Source organism: Oreochromis niloticus, linkage group LG14 (assembly GCF_001858045.2).
Source record: "Oreochromis niloticus isolate F11D_XX linkage group LG14, O_niloticus_UMD_NMBU, whole genome shotgun sequence".
Taxonomy (NCBI): domain Eukaryota; kingdom Metazoa; phylum Chordata; class Actinopteri; order Cichliformes; family Cichlidae; genus Oreochromis; species Oreochromis niloticus.
The window spans coordinates 14316270-14331671 of NC_031979.2; the positions used below are offsets into that span (position 1 = coordinate 14316270).

Here is a 15402-nt window from a genome sequence, read left to right on the forward strand (position 1 = left end):
TTGCATCGGTAGCTAGCGTATCGCAGCCATGCTAGCTGTAGCTGAAACTTTGAAAAAGACAATGCAAAGTAGAAAAAGCAAAAAATGTAACAGCTGTGCGTAAAAACGCTTCATCCAACATGTTTCAAACATGCAACTTTTACTCTGAAGGCGAACCTATCCCATTTCCAGTTTGCAATGAACTTTCTCAAATTTTACTACCGCTGGGCTAATAGTTAGCGAGTATTTACAGAAATATGAGAAACTACAGACAACTATGACAATTTCCTAGCAACCAAAGCAATATCTAGGAGGTTTTTGATGCAGCAACCTTCTTTGCGACAGATTGTATCCAGTGACAGACAGAAACCACCATATTGTCCACATTCTTGGCTAATGGACACATGGCATCACATGATAAACCTCAGCAGCTAAACTTACAACAGTAAAGATCCTTTTACATAAAGAGGAGACAAACTAGGAAATGGGGCCAGTGGAGAACAAAGATCATGATAGTACAGAACAAACTCTGTACATTGGAATGTTTTGGTGTTTTTAGATTTGTTTTTATTGTTATTTATTTCTACATGCTGCTAAGAGGGAGCTGCTTCTAATTTAGTTGAATACCTGATGCTTGTTTTAAACATCAGATTCTGACTGATGAACTCAATAAGCTTCTTCATTCTTTTAAATGGCATTTTCTGCTATTTCATTAACTGTAATTCATAAACAGTTAATGCAACACTTTTGTTAAAGCCCTTGAATTAAAACAGAAAGTCTTCAATTACATCTTGATTGCTTTAGTTAAAATCTACTGATCCCTTTAAGAAAGTGTTTGGCAATAGTAGGAGAAAAAAATGTAATAAGCAGAGACCTCACACTCTGGGTGGGTGGCAGTCTGCCTCAACCAGCCTGGGTGAAAGGAGAGAAAAAAGTCCATGAGAAAAATTAATGCCTTATGGATCTGTATTAACCCGAGACATGAGCACAGAGAAACTTTCCTCCTGCGCTCTCTATCGGGAAATATCCAAGTGAAGTAAAAATAACCACAACACATTTTGAGTGGAACCATCTCAAATAATCTAGAAACTGTTTCATTCAGTGTTGTTTCATGTCAAGCATCACAAGTGGCTAAAAATAGCCAGTGTCTTGAACCAGATGTGCAGTTTAGGCTGTAAACAGAGTAGAAGGTACAGCTGGAATATGTAATCAAGAAAGCAAATTGGGTCGACTTGACATCTCTGAGATCGGCAGCACTTCTTATGAACATGAGAAAGCCAGGAAAAGTCTATAGTTGGGGCAAATAACAACAAATAGTGACAAATAGTTAAGGAACAACATCAGTGTGTCAAAAGTACAGGGTGGGCCATTTATATGGATACACCGCAATAAAATGGGAATGGTTGGTGATATTAAAGTCCTGTTTGTGGCACATTAGTATATGTGAGGGGGCAAACTTCTCAAGATGGGTGGTGACCATGGTGGCCATTTAGAAGTCGGCCATCTTGGATACAACTTTTGTTTTTTCAATAGGAAGAGGGCCATGTGACACATCAAACTTATTGGTAATGTCACAAGAAAAACAATGGTGTGCTTGGTTTCAACGTAACTTTATTCTTTCATGAGTTATTTACAAGTTTCTGACCACTTATAAAATGTGTTCAATGTGCTGCCCATTGTGTTGGATTGTCAATGCAACCCTCTTCTCCCACTCTTCACACACTGATAGCAACACCGCAGGAGAAATGCCAGCACAGGCATCCAGTATCCATAGTTTCAGGTGCTGCACATCTCGTATCTTCACACCATAGACAATTGCCTTCAGATGACCCCAAAGATAAAAATCTAAGGGGGTCAGATCGGGAGACCTTGGGGTCCATTCAACTGGCCCACGACGACCAATCCACTTTCCAGGAAACTGTTCATCTAGGAAAGCTCGGACCTGGCACCCATAATGTGGTGGTGCAACATCTTGCTGGAAAAACTCAGGGAACGTGCCAGCTTCAGTGCATAAAGAGGGAAACATCATCATGTAGCAATTTCAAATATCCAGTGGCCTTGAGGTTTCCATTGACGAAGAATGGACCCACTATCGTTGTACCCCATATACCACACCAAACCATCACTTTTGTTGTTCCAACAGTCTTGGAGGGATCCATCCAATGTGGGTTAGTATCAGACCAATAGCGGTGGTTTTGTTTGTTAACTTCACCATTCACATAAAAGTGTGCCTCATCACTGAACAAAATCTTCTGCGTGAACTGAGGGTCCTGTTCCAATTTTTGTTTTGCCCATTCTGCAAATTCTGTGCGCTGATCTGGGTCATCCTCGTTGAGATGCTGCAGTAGCTGGAGTTTGTAAGGGTGCCATTTGTGAGTAGCTAATATCTGCCGAAGGGATGTTCGACTAATGCTACTCTCCAGTGACATGCGGCGAGTGCGACGCTGTGGGCTCTTGCTGAATGAAGCTAGGACAGCCACTGATATTTCTTCATTAGTGACAGTTTTCTTGCGTCCACATTTTGTCAAATCCAACACTGAACCAGTTTCACGAAACTTAGGAAGCAGTTTGCTAACTGTAGCATGGGAGATGGGTGGTCTCGTAGGGTGTCTTGCATTGAAATCTGCTGCAATGACCCGGTTACTGCGTTCACCAGATATCAACACAATTTCGATCCGCTCCTCACGTGTTAACCTCTTCGACATGTCAATGGCTGTGAACAAAGAGAAACTTGTAAATAACTCATGAAAGAATAAAGTTACGTTGAAACCAAGCACACCATTGTTTTTCTTGTGACATTACCAATAAGTTTGATGTGTCACATGGCCCTCTTCCTATTGAAAAAACAAAAGTTGTATCCAAGATGGCCGACTTCTAAATGGCCACCATGGTCACCACCCATCTTGAGAAGTTTGCCCCCTCACATATACTAATGTGCCACAAACAGGACTTTAATATCACCAACCATTCCCATTTTATTACGGTGTATCCATATAAATGGCCCACCCTGTATAATGAACGCAGGTAAAGAAAACTCTGTGTTTAACCATGACTACAAAGTGTGTTTAAAATGCTAAAAAAGCTGCTCACTCATGGATGAAGATCCAGCTTTCATCACTGGACATGAATGTCCATGAGTAATTCAGGCCAGATGTTTGCTCTCTGCTGAAGCTTTGAGTGCACAGTGGTGGTCAGAACGGGACTTTCAGGAAGCAATCTAACCAGAACATTAATGATGTAGGAGCTCATCTGGCCCTGAATCCACCACAATTCACAAATTATTGACTGCAAAATGAAAAATGTGACCTTGATCTGAGCACAGTTTAGATGAAAAACCATTAGAAGAACATTGTGTGCAAGTTTGAATAAAATCTGACCGGTACTAAAGGAGTAGCAACCCTTGAGGTCATCACTCCTTCAGCCAGATGAGCTGAAAATAGCAGCCCTGCTGAAAGCTAGGCATGCTCGTGATCAAGACCTTTACTACTCAATCAGCCACGGATCGATTTTGATGGACCTGATCCCAGAACTTTTCGATCACACCTTGTATCTACTACTACTCTACAAAACACACTGTGAGTTTTGATGTGATTTTGTTGATGGTCGCTGCACGACCACCTTAAGAGTAAGAGCCACCAGTACTCCTTAACTATTGTCAAACTGTTACAAACTATTTTCCTGTTGCATATGCCATCAATTTATATGCACCTCTGCAAAAATGTGTCTGAGAGGTACACTAAAGATAATTAAGGCATTTCATGATTATATGTAGTTTTATTTACACGGTCCTTAGCTTTAAACACACTCAAGTTTCCCTTTCTAATTTGTAGGATGTTAGTGGTGGAGAAGGACTCATGAGAAGATACATGACTTATTTATAAATGATGGTAGAGTGCAGCGACTATGATTGGATCAGCGTGTGCAATATCAGAGGACTTCCACAAAAAAATTGGACAAGAAAAAATAATAAATATTTCAGCTTCTGTGAATCTGAGTTGGTAATGATCTCTAGTTTCTCTATAACTTCAAAAGCTGGACTGAAATTAAATATATTATGTGTTTAAATATGATGGTTGGCATTCAAGCTTGGAAAATAAAGATTGAGGTTTTGATTAATGGATTTCTGGACAAATGTTTAGCAAATAAACTGTAGTTCTTGTAAGAAATGGAAAAAAACCACTAATATTATATTAGATGATAGTTGAGTTGCTCTCTTCTTTTCCACAGCGAGCAGCTCCATGTGTGTGATCTGGAAGACTTTTACACTGGATGCCTTTCCTCACATAACCCCCAAATGGATTTGTGTCTCTTCCCAGGATTGAACTGGAGATCTTTATTAGTTGAATGTGTAAACCACTACAGTATTTATCAAAGCATCAAAAATAGAGTGGGTCACCGAATCAAAATCCTTCCAATCAATGGAAGTCAAGCCATAAATCAAAGCAGGCAAACTCACCGTTTTCTTACCCAGAGTTCAATTTTTAGGTTAATTCAGCTTCTGTATTTGTTCTCTTTTACAGTTATGCTTATGTCACAGTTGCGTCCATTTATCTTGCAGGCCTACATACAGTTTGTCTCCACTGGTAAAACTATAGCTATACTGTTTGTCTTATGATTTAGGGGTTATATACTCCAGGCTGCTTTTTATTTAGCCAACTCTGTGTTTCAGTAACAGGAGTCCTCCTCGGAGTTCAACCGATAAAAGATGTAGAAAACATTTTGTTATATTTTTGTGTATACCTAAAAAAAGGCTCTTCTGTTGTTTTAAGAGCCCTACATGGTGGCAGAAATAGGCATGCAGGCCACTGGTTTTGTGTGGGACTACATTGAACCTAAGAGCAAAGTAAGGAAATTTCACCATCAGCCTACACAGAACAGCATCTATATGACCTGATTAGACACTCAGTGATTTGCTCTAGTATGTGCATGTTTGCAACAGTAGTGTTTGTTAGTTTATGAGAAAAAAAAAGGTCAAACCTAATCAATCAATTCCCTGATCTTTTCTGAGTTTGGGACGATGTGAAGAAGCGTGGGCAGCGAAGCAGAGTGAAGTCTACTCACCCAGTCCTAAGCAAGATACTCTGAGTCCGGACTTTCCAAGGTTCCTGCATAAATAGGAAAAAAAACATGCATCAGGTCTCGATAAAATACAAACACCTCGGCGGAATGAACACATGTGGATAATATTTTAAAGACGAGACTCAGTCGTTAATCTGACCGATTACAAACTTTACCTTCAATAGTGTCCGCTTACAGGCATTTTCACCTGTAGTCGATATTAACCTGTGTATGCAGCAAAACGTCAAGCAGACTGACAGTCTGGAGACTAACAAGCTGGTCTTTTTCTTTTTTTTTTTACAAGACTCTGAATTTGGCTTTGCTTGACATAATCACATGACAGCTTGACAGTACACTTCTCTTCCTGATTTCTCTGTGAAAAGTTAAAATTAATTTCACTCATCCAGGTCTCCAAGTAATCCTCCTATACAACCTGCATGGATGTATAGGAGGTGGAGATGATGATGAAGCTGATTCAAATGGTTAGCTGCCCTTTGATGTTATGTTTCCATCCGCAGGGAGGAGAAAATCACACGGTTATTAATAACAGTGTGATGCAGAGAGAGACATGGGTTAAAGCAGGTTGGCAAAGTAAAGAAAAACTACACCGGTGCAAACAAGATGCAAAAGAGATGCAAAACTGCTGGATGTATAGCAGTGAGGAATGTTTGCACACATGAAAGGTTAAAGAAAGATGTGTAAAGGTTTCAAAACTGGGTGTGTGTGTTTACTATTGACGAGCTCTAATAGCCTCATTAGTGATGTTATTTATATACATCTTGCAGAGTATGTTTTTTGCATCGCTTTAGTATAAAAGTAATAAGACCATCCTCTTATGGCACAAATCAGCATGCTGCCTGCAACCTTATTAACCCATCAAATCAAAGACACGCTGATAACAGTGTGCAGAGTATCTCAAGACATTTGCTCTGTTTAGCATTTTAAAAAAACCCACTGGACTGCATAAATACACATGAAAACTAAATATTAATAACAATATTAACCTATAATTTAAGTTCTGCAATATTATTCTTTTAGGGACAGCACAAAGATGAGTAAATGTAAAAGTCGCACATTTCTAGGGCTGATATGGGAACTAATGATTCCACCCTAAACATCTAGTGGGCACCTACCAACATTCTCTAAATTTTTGGAGCTGTGTTTGTGCCCAGCTGACAAATCTGATTGGTAAAATATGTGAAGAAGATTAAAGTAAATTAGTTGCAGTGATGGTAGTCATGAACATAAGCTGCCCCATGTTAAATTCCTTAATCAACCAAAATGTTGTCCTCCATATCCAGATATACAAGTTGAATATTCACTGGGGACCTAGATTTTTCACCCCACAGTGTCCCCGTGGATTAGTGTGTGATCAAGATAAAGTCACCATTGGACATGATAATGCAAATGTATACCAACCCACACACATACTCATAGCACAGTTTTAATACTGACTTCTGGGGTTTAAGCAGGTGCAGGGGTAAAACAGCCGCTCCAATTCATCAGCCTGTAGGCAACACACACGTGAATGATTTTCCTGGGGGAAGCTGTTACAATATGTTGTGCTTGCACTTTTGTACTTGCTACTGTACTGTAGTTTTAGAGGATAGTATATAATTGACCTGGAATTGTAATCTACGTCATCATTTTTATATATAAACTTCTTATCGTTCGTTCTGCAGCCTGAAAAGTTGAAAGCCCAAAAAAGGAACCACTGTTCATCATGCTGCTGTACGCTCTGTGTAAAAGCAGTTGCGATGAAAGCATACACAACTCCTTAAACCCCTAAAGCAGGACACACACACACACACACACAGGACAATGAAAATATCGAAAACTTCCTTAATCCCTTTTATATTTCCTACTGAAGTCACTGATCACCTGCACTGCCATACAGATAACATACAAGAACTTAAAAGTGCTGACAAGGTGGATTTTATCTAAATGTAACATTTTATCTATTTATTCATTGAAAGTTTATGTAAAAAACCAGAACTTTTCATCCAACCAAGTTTTCATTAAAACACATCATGGCCTCACTACAGCATCAAGGTTTGCAGACTTTTATTGTTTGGGCAGTGCATTATTCAAAGCTGTCAGCATCTTTCATTTTGGCCCACCTGTCAAAACTACTTAAGTTTTTCATTACCAGTGTGACCTTTGTTTGAATACTAAATCAGGCATAAAAATCCGTTTCAGATGATGCATTAAATCCTCTGACACCTGTAAAATATCCAGAAAGGACATTAAGAACAAGGTGCTCTTGAACAACAAGTAACAGGAGCTACTTTTACTCTGTAAACAGCAACAAAAAGTTATTATAAATTATGTTTTTATTGTATTACTACACTTTTATTATCCTTTAATAGTGAAATATGGTTAGAATCTGCTTCTTCGCCTTTTACCTGTTTATGATTTCCACACAAATCCAAAGTTCATCCACTGAAGTTTGTTAATACTATGGTCAGAATACAGTATTTAAGTACGAGTATGTAAATATGACCAGAACTTTTTCTGTCAATGACTGGAAACTGCATTTTGGAGTCTTTCACCTGATCTTCACAGACTCAGGCTTTAGCCCTCCCGGTGACCCAGAACAGGAAAGCAATTTAGAAAATGTATGAATACCGCTCTGTGTAGCTTCTCAGTTATAGAAAAAATGAGGATATTTATAAAAAGCCCAAAGTTAAGGCTTTTATTCAGGGCAATATTTGAATTTAGATCATAGAAACTAGAGGTGCTGAGTCAGTCAGTGGATGCCCCTGCTGACGATTAATGATGATGCCTCAGTTTCCTGGCCACGACCATGAGCGATGATAATACAGGTGCACTCTATTTAAGGTCTAAAGAGAAAAGCTTTGTTTGAGCCAACACAGAGCATACATCTACCAACAAAGAACTAGCAAAGCAAAAAACTGCCCTCCGTGATGACTAATAAAGAAGCCACCAATTCATTTAGACAGAGCATTTGTGCAGCAAATGTAATGATGATGGGCTGTTTGTAATGTGGAGCTGTCCTAAAACACTGCAGTATATAACGTCTGATAGTCTGACCTGAAAAACTCTAAAGAAAACTCAAAACTACAAAACTCTGAACTACAAAACAAACCAAATAAGTTCACATTAAAGGAAAAATGATTACAAAAGCAAAAGAAGGAACTTATGTGACTTTATTATGGAGTCATAAAGTCAAGTCAAGTCAAGTTTATTTATAAAGCACATTTAAAAACAACCAAGGCTGACCAAAGTGCTGTACAATAAAATACAAATATAGAATACTATAAAACACAGGTACATAAAATACCTCACTGATAAAACAATAAATAATAAAGTGTGGGTAGGGAGGAGGTTGGGGTGGATGGATGGGTTGACAAAAGTCACGCAATGACCGACAGTCAGACAGCCTCGTTTCCAGTTTTAATTGTGGAAAAGTTGGGGTGACAACACCTCCAAGTCTGAGGCCATTGTTCTCGGTGAAATACTTCTGGATTCAAGAACAGAGGCTGTCACAAAGAAGAGGGTTCAAGTATTTTAAAAGCTTATTTATGATTAACGAGAAGGTGTAGTGTGGGGTGGACCAGTTGGTGCAGCGTCAGCAGTATTGCAGGCGGTGCAACAGACTGTTGTGGTTAAGAGACAACTGAACTGAAGGGAGAGCTTCCGATGTACCAGTTCATCGATGTCCCACATTAATCTGGGCAATGACCAAAAGAATAAAGTCTACAGGATCCTGCAGGAGGATCTAGAAAATGTGGCTGAGGGAAAGGACATGTGGCTGGCTGCCACTGCGACTCGACTTCAGATATGTGGAAAATAGTGAATGGATAGATGATCCGTTTGTACTTGACTCTTAACAAATCTCTACAATAACATTTACCATTATACCTGTGACAAAACTCCTGCCTCCAGTACACTCCTATAGGTTGATTCTGAGATATGAAATAAACACCCTACTGCATGTACACTAGCTACTGTCCAAAATGATTTGAACGGTACATAAGACTAGAAAGTAGAGCATAAATGCCAGCCCATCCAATTGATCTGATTTGGAGGCCTTGTTGCTTCAAAATCAGTGAACCAAACAACAGGAATCACAGGACTGGTTCAACATCCTAAAACAAAGAGTAGGTTTCCAGAATAAAACTTTGACTTTCCTAAATAACAGCAAAGCTGCAAAGTTGCTTGAAATGACCTCTTACTGTACCGTGAAAGAAACAGGGAATATAAAATAACCACATGCATGTTTTCCTAGAAGTTTTTATACTCCAGTAAAACACGTAACTTCTCAGATCAGGTCAGGCGGCCTGGTGAGCTGACACAAAACGTCCTCTCATTCAGCTTTCTGAGGCTTTAACTGCATGATGGATAAAGGAATGACGGTGATGATGATAATAGATGAGACAGAGAGGAGGTTTGAAAGAGGAAGAAAATAGGATTGCTCTCTATGCTCCATAGATGAAGTAAGAAAGTGATTTCTCCCACGTCAAAAGCGTCTTTCAAATGGTTCTTCGTAGTTATGCAACCATTTACAGCCAGACGTAAATAACCAAGCCACCACCAAACACACACATGCTAATGCAAACCAATACAGCCATCCCTTCCCATCAAATATTTATTGAAATATGAAACCTGCCCCCCCACAGTCACTTTTCCCATCAGATCTACCATAACAAGCCTTCCCAACAATGAGCCTATTCATCTCCGCTTAAACATGTCTTCATTTGCCTGATGATGGACAGTAATGACTTTCTCTAATACCCCCGGCACTATAGGCAATATTATCCTCTCTCTTCATCTGCCAAAAACAGCCTCTCTCCATTTCTCTCCTGCAAGCCAGCAGTCATCATCACAGATCTGTCACTGATTACCTCTCCCAGTATAGTAGGGAAAGGATCTGCAATCAGGAAAAAAGAAAGAAAAAATAGGTTGTACTTCAACTCTGCATTTTTAACATTATTTTGTTTTTACTAGACAGCGGAGTGTAATTGGCCCAGAAGCATTGGGAATGTGACAAAAGACTTTAGTGTCAGTTTTGCTTGTGCTTTAATCCCGTCATGATAATAATGACTAAGATGTCTGTTGACTGAGGCAGTGTCTAAGTTTGTCACCAGTCAGGTTGTATTTATTACTACGACTGGACTCATTTATTTTAGACGAAATAGCAGATAAAAGCTGGCAGACAGGAAATTTCCCTGAATTTGAAAGTAAACGCCCGATAGATATGCCCTGCAGCAGCGGGCGGAGACGGCAGTTATCATTTGTCATAATGATAAACAGAAAGCTGTCCAGATGATGTAGGAGACATCTATGAGAAGAGGCGCATATAAAATCTCTGGCGGTAATGCCAGTTAACTTCGCTTCCTAAACCTAACCAACTAGTTTTGGTGTTGAAATACACGGTGTGAAAATAACTGTGAACATCTGGCTCTTCATATGCCTGCATATATGTGGACTTTTATTTACAGTGAAAAAACACCGATATCCTTCAGCAAAGGTGGAACTACTGCCATTCTGAGCCGCTGGTACTTACAGGAAGATGCCCACTGGTGAAAAATATTTAAAACAGGTGGAAAGCACTTTAAAACTAATTCATACTTCCCTATCAAAACTTTATGATTTCATATTAGTTGAAATGTTTGTACCTTCTTCCCTTTATTTATTCATATGCAAACACTTTAAAACCCTAATCAATAAACACCGTACATGTTATTTTGAGGTACAACTGCTCTTGTTATTAGATGATGTCTAACAAAATAATTTCAGGTCTGCCATTGGTTTGATGATATTGTGGATGCCTTTTAAATAGATTAGTTTCACATTTGCAACCCTATTGCAAATTAAAATCAAATTGCTTCTCGTCATATGCAGAAACAGTAATGAGCCACAAGAGACTGGCTGACACACTTCTCCATCGAGTGTAAAAAAGTCTGTGAGAAAGAGAGACAGAAAGAGAGTGTCAGAGAGAGAGAGGGGGGACGACTGGATTCATGCCTAAAGGCCACCTGAGCTCCAGATAAAGTAGGTTACAATGTTACAGTAATCACACTAATTCTGGCAACATACGTTGTTTGTCTGTGGCATCGCTTAATGGAGACATCCCTGTTTAAGTGCTTTAGTTTCTTGTACTTGTATCTGTAGATACTGCAGTACTCAGATCAACTCCTTTGCGTGTCATTTTTCCACATATTCTCACATTCGTACATTTTCTTTACAGCTTGTCCAGTTCAGGGTTACGGAAAACAGCCAGGCTATACCCTGGTCAAGACACCAGTCTCTCACAGGGAGAAATACAGTGGGAGACAAACCAACTCACATTAACACCTACAGTATTGTGCAAAAGTCTTGAGTCACTCTTCCTTTTCTTATATATTTCTAGGAAAATGGGGGGAAAGGTGCAGTGATTTACTAAAATGTGATAAACATATATGAAAATACAGTGTAAGCTTAAAAGTTAATATTTGATATGACCACCTTTATTATTTATTTATTCCATTATTCTTGTCTTCAGGAATAGTTCTCCAAGCATTTGAAGAACATTCAAAGCTGCCTTTTGTTCTGCCCTGAGTCAAGATGATCCCACTCAGCTTCAATGAGGTCTGGACTCTGGGGAGGCCAATCCATGACTGATAGGGTGTGTTTTTCTATCCAGGTATGCTTTCACATCATTAGCAGTGTGTTTATATATATATACATATAATTGTTTCGCCAGTGTTTTGCCAGTAGAGAAAAAGATCGGTTTGAACTATGTAAAAATATGCAGCGTTGTTAGTCATTTAAAAGCATACTGTATAATCACATTGTTGCCATGAGTCCTCCTCCTCTGACACAAACCAACATCGCTGCTGTCCTCTCACTTTCCTTTCACCTCCCACTTACGTGCCACCATCTTTTAAACATTAACTCGCTACACGTTTCTACTGACTGCATGCGTCACTATCGATCACATTTTCAACGGTGAAGCCAAATTAAAAAATGTAAAAAACAGAACGTAGGGATAGATACTGTACTGTATGTGCTCCTTTGTGTATTAAAGCTTGTTTGGCTTTGTCACAGCTGGAACTGAATAGTTTTTTTTTCTTGCATTCTCGCCATCAACTCCTGAATCCATCTTTGCCGACTTAGCTTCACCATGAAGAGTAACTGGGACAACTCCTGTTAGTTATTTTTTCTCCACTGAAAATTAATAAATAAATACAAGTAGGAAGAGTAAATGAAAATGTATTTAGAATTCATCCAATGTGCACAATTTTCAACAGGCTTTCAACACAACCTTTCTTGTCTTTTGTTTAAACAGTCTTCAGGAATAGTTCTCCAGGCCTCTTGCAGGACATTCAAAGCTCGTCTTTGGATTTTTCTGCCTTTTTTTTCTGATCTCTGACAAGATGATCCCACACTGGTTCAATATTGTCAATCCATGACTGATCGTGATCCTTTGTATGTTTTTCTATCCAAGTATGCTTTCACTGCAGGGCAGCATGTTTGGGATCAATGTGCCTTCCAGGTGATACTTTTCTGCATTGTAAGTCCATCAGTTTTGACAAGATCCCCAACACCACTGGCTGAAATGCAGCCCCAAACCACAGATGGTTCACCCCATGAATTAGGTGCCCTTTTTATAGGTCAGTGTCATGTTGTTTAACATAAAAAAAAGAAAATGGGAGGACTAGACTGAAAATGAGTGAAAAACTACTCCACTGGAGAACTAATATCTTAAACCACAGCCTTATTAAACCCTTTATGAAATAAACAGTAATATTTGTACTTTTGTCCCAGCAAAGGAACAAACAAACCAACATGCGTGACCACAGATCTCCATGTTACTGTTATGTAGTGTCCTTAAGGCTTAAGGCTGCAGCTCCAACACACATTAATAATTCATTTTTTCTTTCTAATATCGTCTACTACTGTGGAGCTCAATTGTAAACGCACTGATGCCTGTTATTGCAGAAAAAACAGGCTAATTCTGTTTTTATGTGTAAATATGCTCACGTGTGCTTTATACATACACTTGCACGAGTGTGTGTGTGTCTATACATCCGTTTGCATCAGCTCACATGTTGTGCCTGCCAGTGGGTCCATCTGAGCGAAAATGTTTCCGTGCATTATAGGTCAGTGTCGTGTTGTTGGCATATGTTAGTGCATACACGAAAGAGCAGTCTCAGCAGTGGGGTTATTCAATGTCGGTTAAAGCTTGAACACTGAGTGGGTGGGGTAAAAAGGTAATGGGAGGAGCTCTTAAAGCCTACACACAGACAGAGTAATGCAGCAGCCTGTGTATGGGAGCAATATAAAAGCTGTCACCTAGCAATGGGGGCGAGATAATACGACTAATAGGAGCAGCAAGAGGTGCACTTTCAGCCAATCAGTCTTTGGACAACTTTACAGTTGTGTGAGTGTGAAAATTTAAGGTGGCGCCTTTGTGTACAAAAATGCATGTCTGTGTATTATAATAACCTTAAGTTCCAACTGTCCATCCAGTTGAGGGTTGGGGGGGGGCTATCCCAGCTACCATTTGGTCCATACATATATACCTACAGAGATGTATACAAATAGGATCCTGGATCGGGTGCCAGCCCGTTCCTAACACGTTCACACCTATGGGAAGTTTAGATTGAGCAATTATCCAAACCTCACTAACTGCATGTCTTTGGATTGTGGGAGAAAGTCAGAGTACACAGTCACAGGGAGAACATGCCAACTACACACAGAAAAGCCCCAGGCAAATGGTGGATTCAAACCTCAGACCTTCTTGCTGTGAGTCAGCGCTAACATCCGGACCTCCATGCTTTCCACTCTTTAAGTTTACAAATACAAACTCTTTTTCTGACATGAATTAATGGACTTCCTGACCCAGAAACATAAGATGTCACGGTCCTGGGTCTGACCCTGCGTTTTTGACTTTGGACTATCAATTGTTTTTTTATCATCTGTAGGACTCCTCCTCAAATATCTCCCAGTTTCCCCGGTTTGGCTTTATGAATATTGTTTCTATATTCGCTGCTTATTGGAAAGTTGTTTTCTGTTAATCACTTCCATCATCTGAGTCTACTTTTTGGATCCACACTCTCCCCTACAATATGACTTGAGGATATGATAAGCTCTTGGTATGCTGCATGCTCTGTAAGCTACTTCAAGGGGAAACTGATTGAGAACTGGAAGAAAATTTGACACAAGCGAAACATGGACATGAGGAATGAGTTCAGCTCGCTGTACAAGGAAATAATAAAAGGACCTGCAGTGTACTGTAATTCAGCCCCCACAATAGGGGAATACCACCAGGAGCTATAATGGATCAGACACTCCCATCTATTCAGCTCTGTTGGAACAGGATTGCAGTTGTAGTGGTCCCCTTGTTATGAAAAAATACATACATGCTTAATTTTGCTCTTGAGGCAAATCTGCATTAAGTTAGATATTTAAAATGCAAATTACCAACAATTAGCTTCACGCTTACAGAAATGAGCCGGGAATATATATGCACAGATGTAATCATGTTATTGTTGTACGTTTGCTCACGAGGGGCGAGGGAAATGAAAAGCTGTGTGGATTCCGGTACAATCTTGCATGTGTAAAAATCAGTAGGCACCATTAGCTGTGTGTACACGTTACTGGCACAGCAGAACAGTTGCAGAAGGACACAACCGGGCACAGCGCTGTGTGCGTCTGCAGTGACTCAGACTGGCTGCGTAGGCAAGGATACTCATCACTCAGGCCTGAATCATTCTGCCAAAGTCTCTGATCTAGTTGTTGTCAAGTGGCCTTCTTGTTCAGCGTTAGTGGTTTCCAAAGTATCTCGGGGAAAGAAAGGCAATTTCCACAAAACATGATCCATACCGCTACAGAGCCTCTGTTGGTGAGTCAGGTAATTCTCTCATCTGTTGTTCTATAATTTTTCCCTTTGCCATATTGAACCAAGCTGATATCCATCATCCCAAAACAGCACCCCACTCATGCAGGCGCAAATCAATTTCCCTTCAATTTTCAGAGGTGCTGACTGCAGATATTTCACGCTACTGTCAAAAACTATTCTTGAGGGGCTTTTTACAGTAGATTATGATATTGTTGGGGGGTATCTGCAGCAGCTTCAAGTGAAAACTAAGGACAGACTGTTGATGAAATCCTGAACTGAAATATATTTTCTTGTTGGTTTGCAATATTTTGGTTTCTGGCAACGCAGAAACAGAAATATTGTACAATTTTATGACAGACTGTATATAAACGACAGTTCTGGAGTCATTTTGAAGCCTTGGATTTGGCATTTTAGATGTTCCCATCATTTTGAAACCAGACTTGACAAGCAAGAGTGGGCTCTAATGGAAAAACCAAGGACAAGGCAGGCTAACACCTTATGACTTATCAATTACA

The 15402-nt window shown here is 39.7% G+C and overlaps 1 protein-coding gene across 3 annotated transcripts in view; it reads right to left on the bottom strand.

Annotated features, from left to right (window-relative positions):
• The window catches only part of kcnab1a (potassium voltage-gated channel subfamily A regulatory beta subunit 1a), a 119123-nt gene that overhangs the window by 30284 nt on the left and 73437 nt on the right, over positions 1–15402 (bottom strand). For all 3 annotated transcript variants that reach the window (XM_005474540.4, XM_005474539.4, XM_003441617.5), the window contains one exon: positions 5041–5084. In XM_005474540.4, the coding sequence (XP_005474597.1) occupies positions 5041–5084 (44 nt within the window). The remainder of the gene's footprint in view (positions 1–5040; positions 5085–15402) is intronic.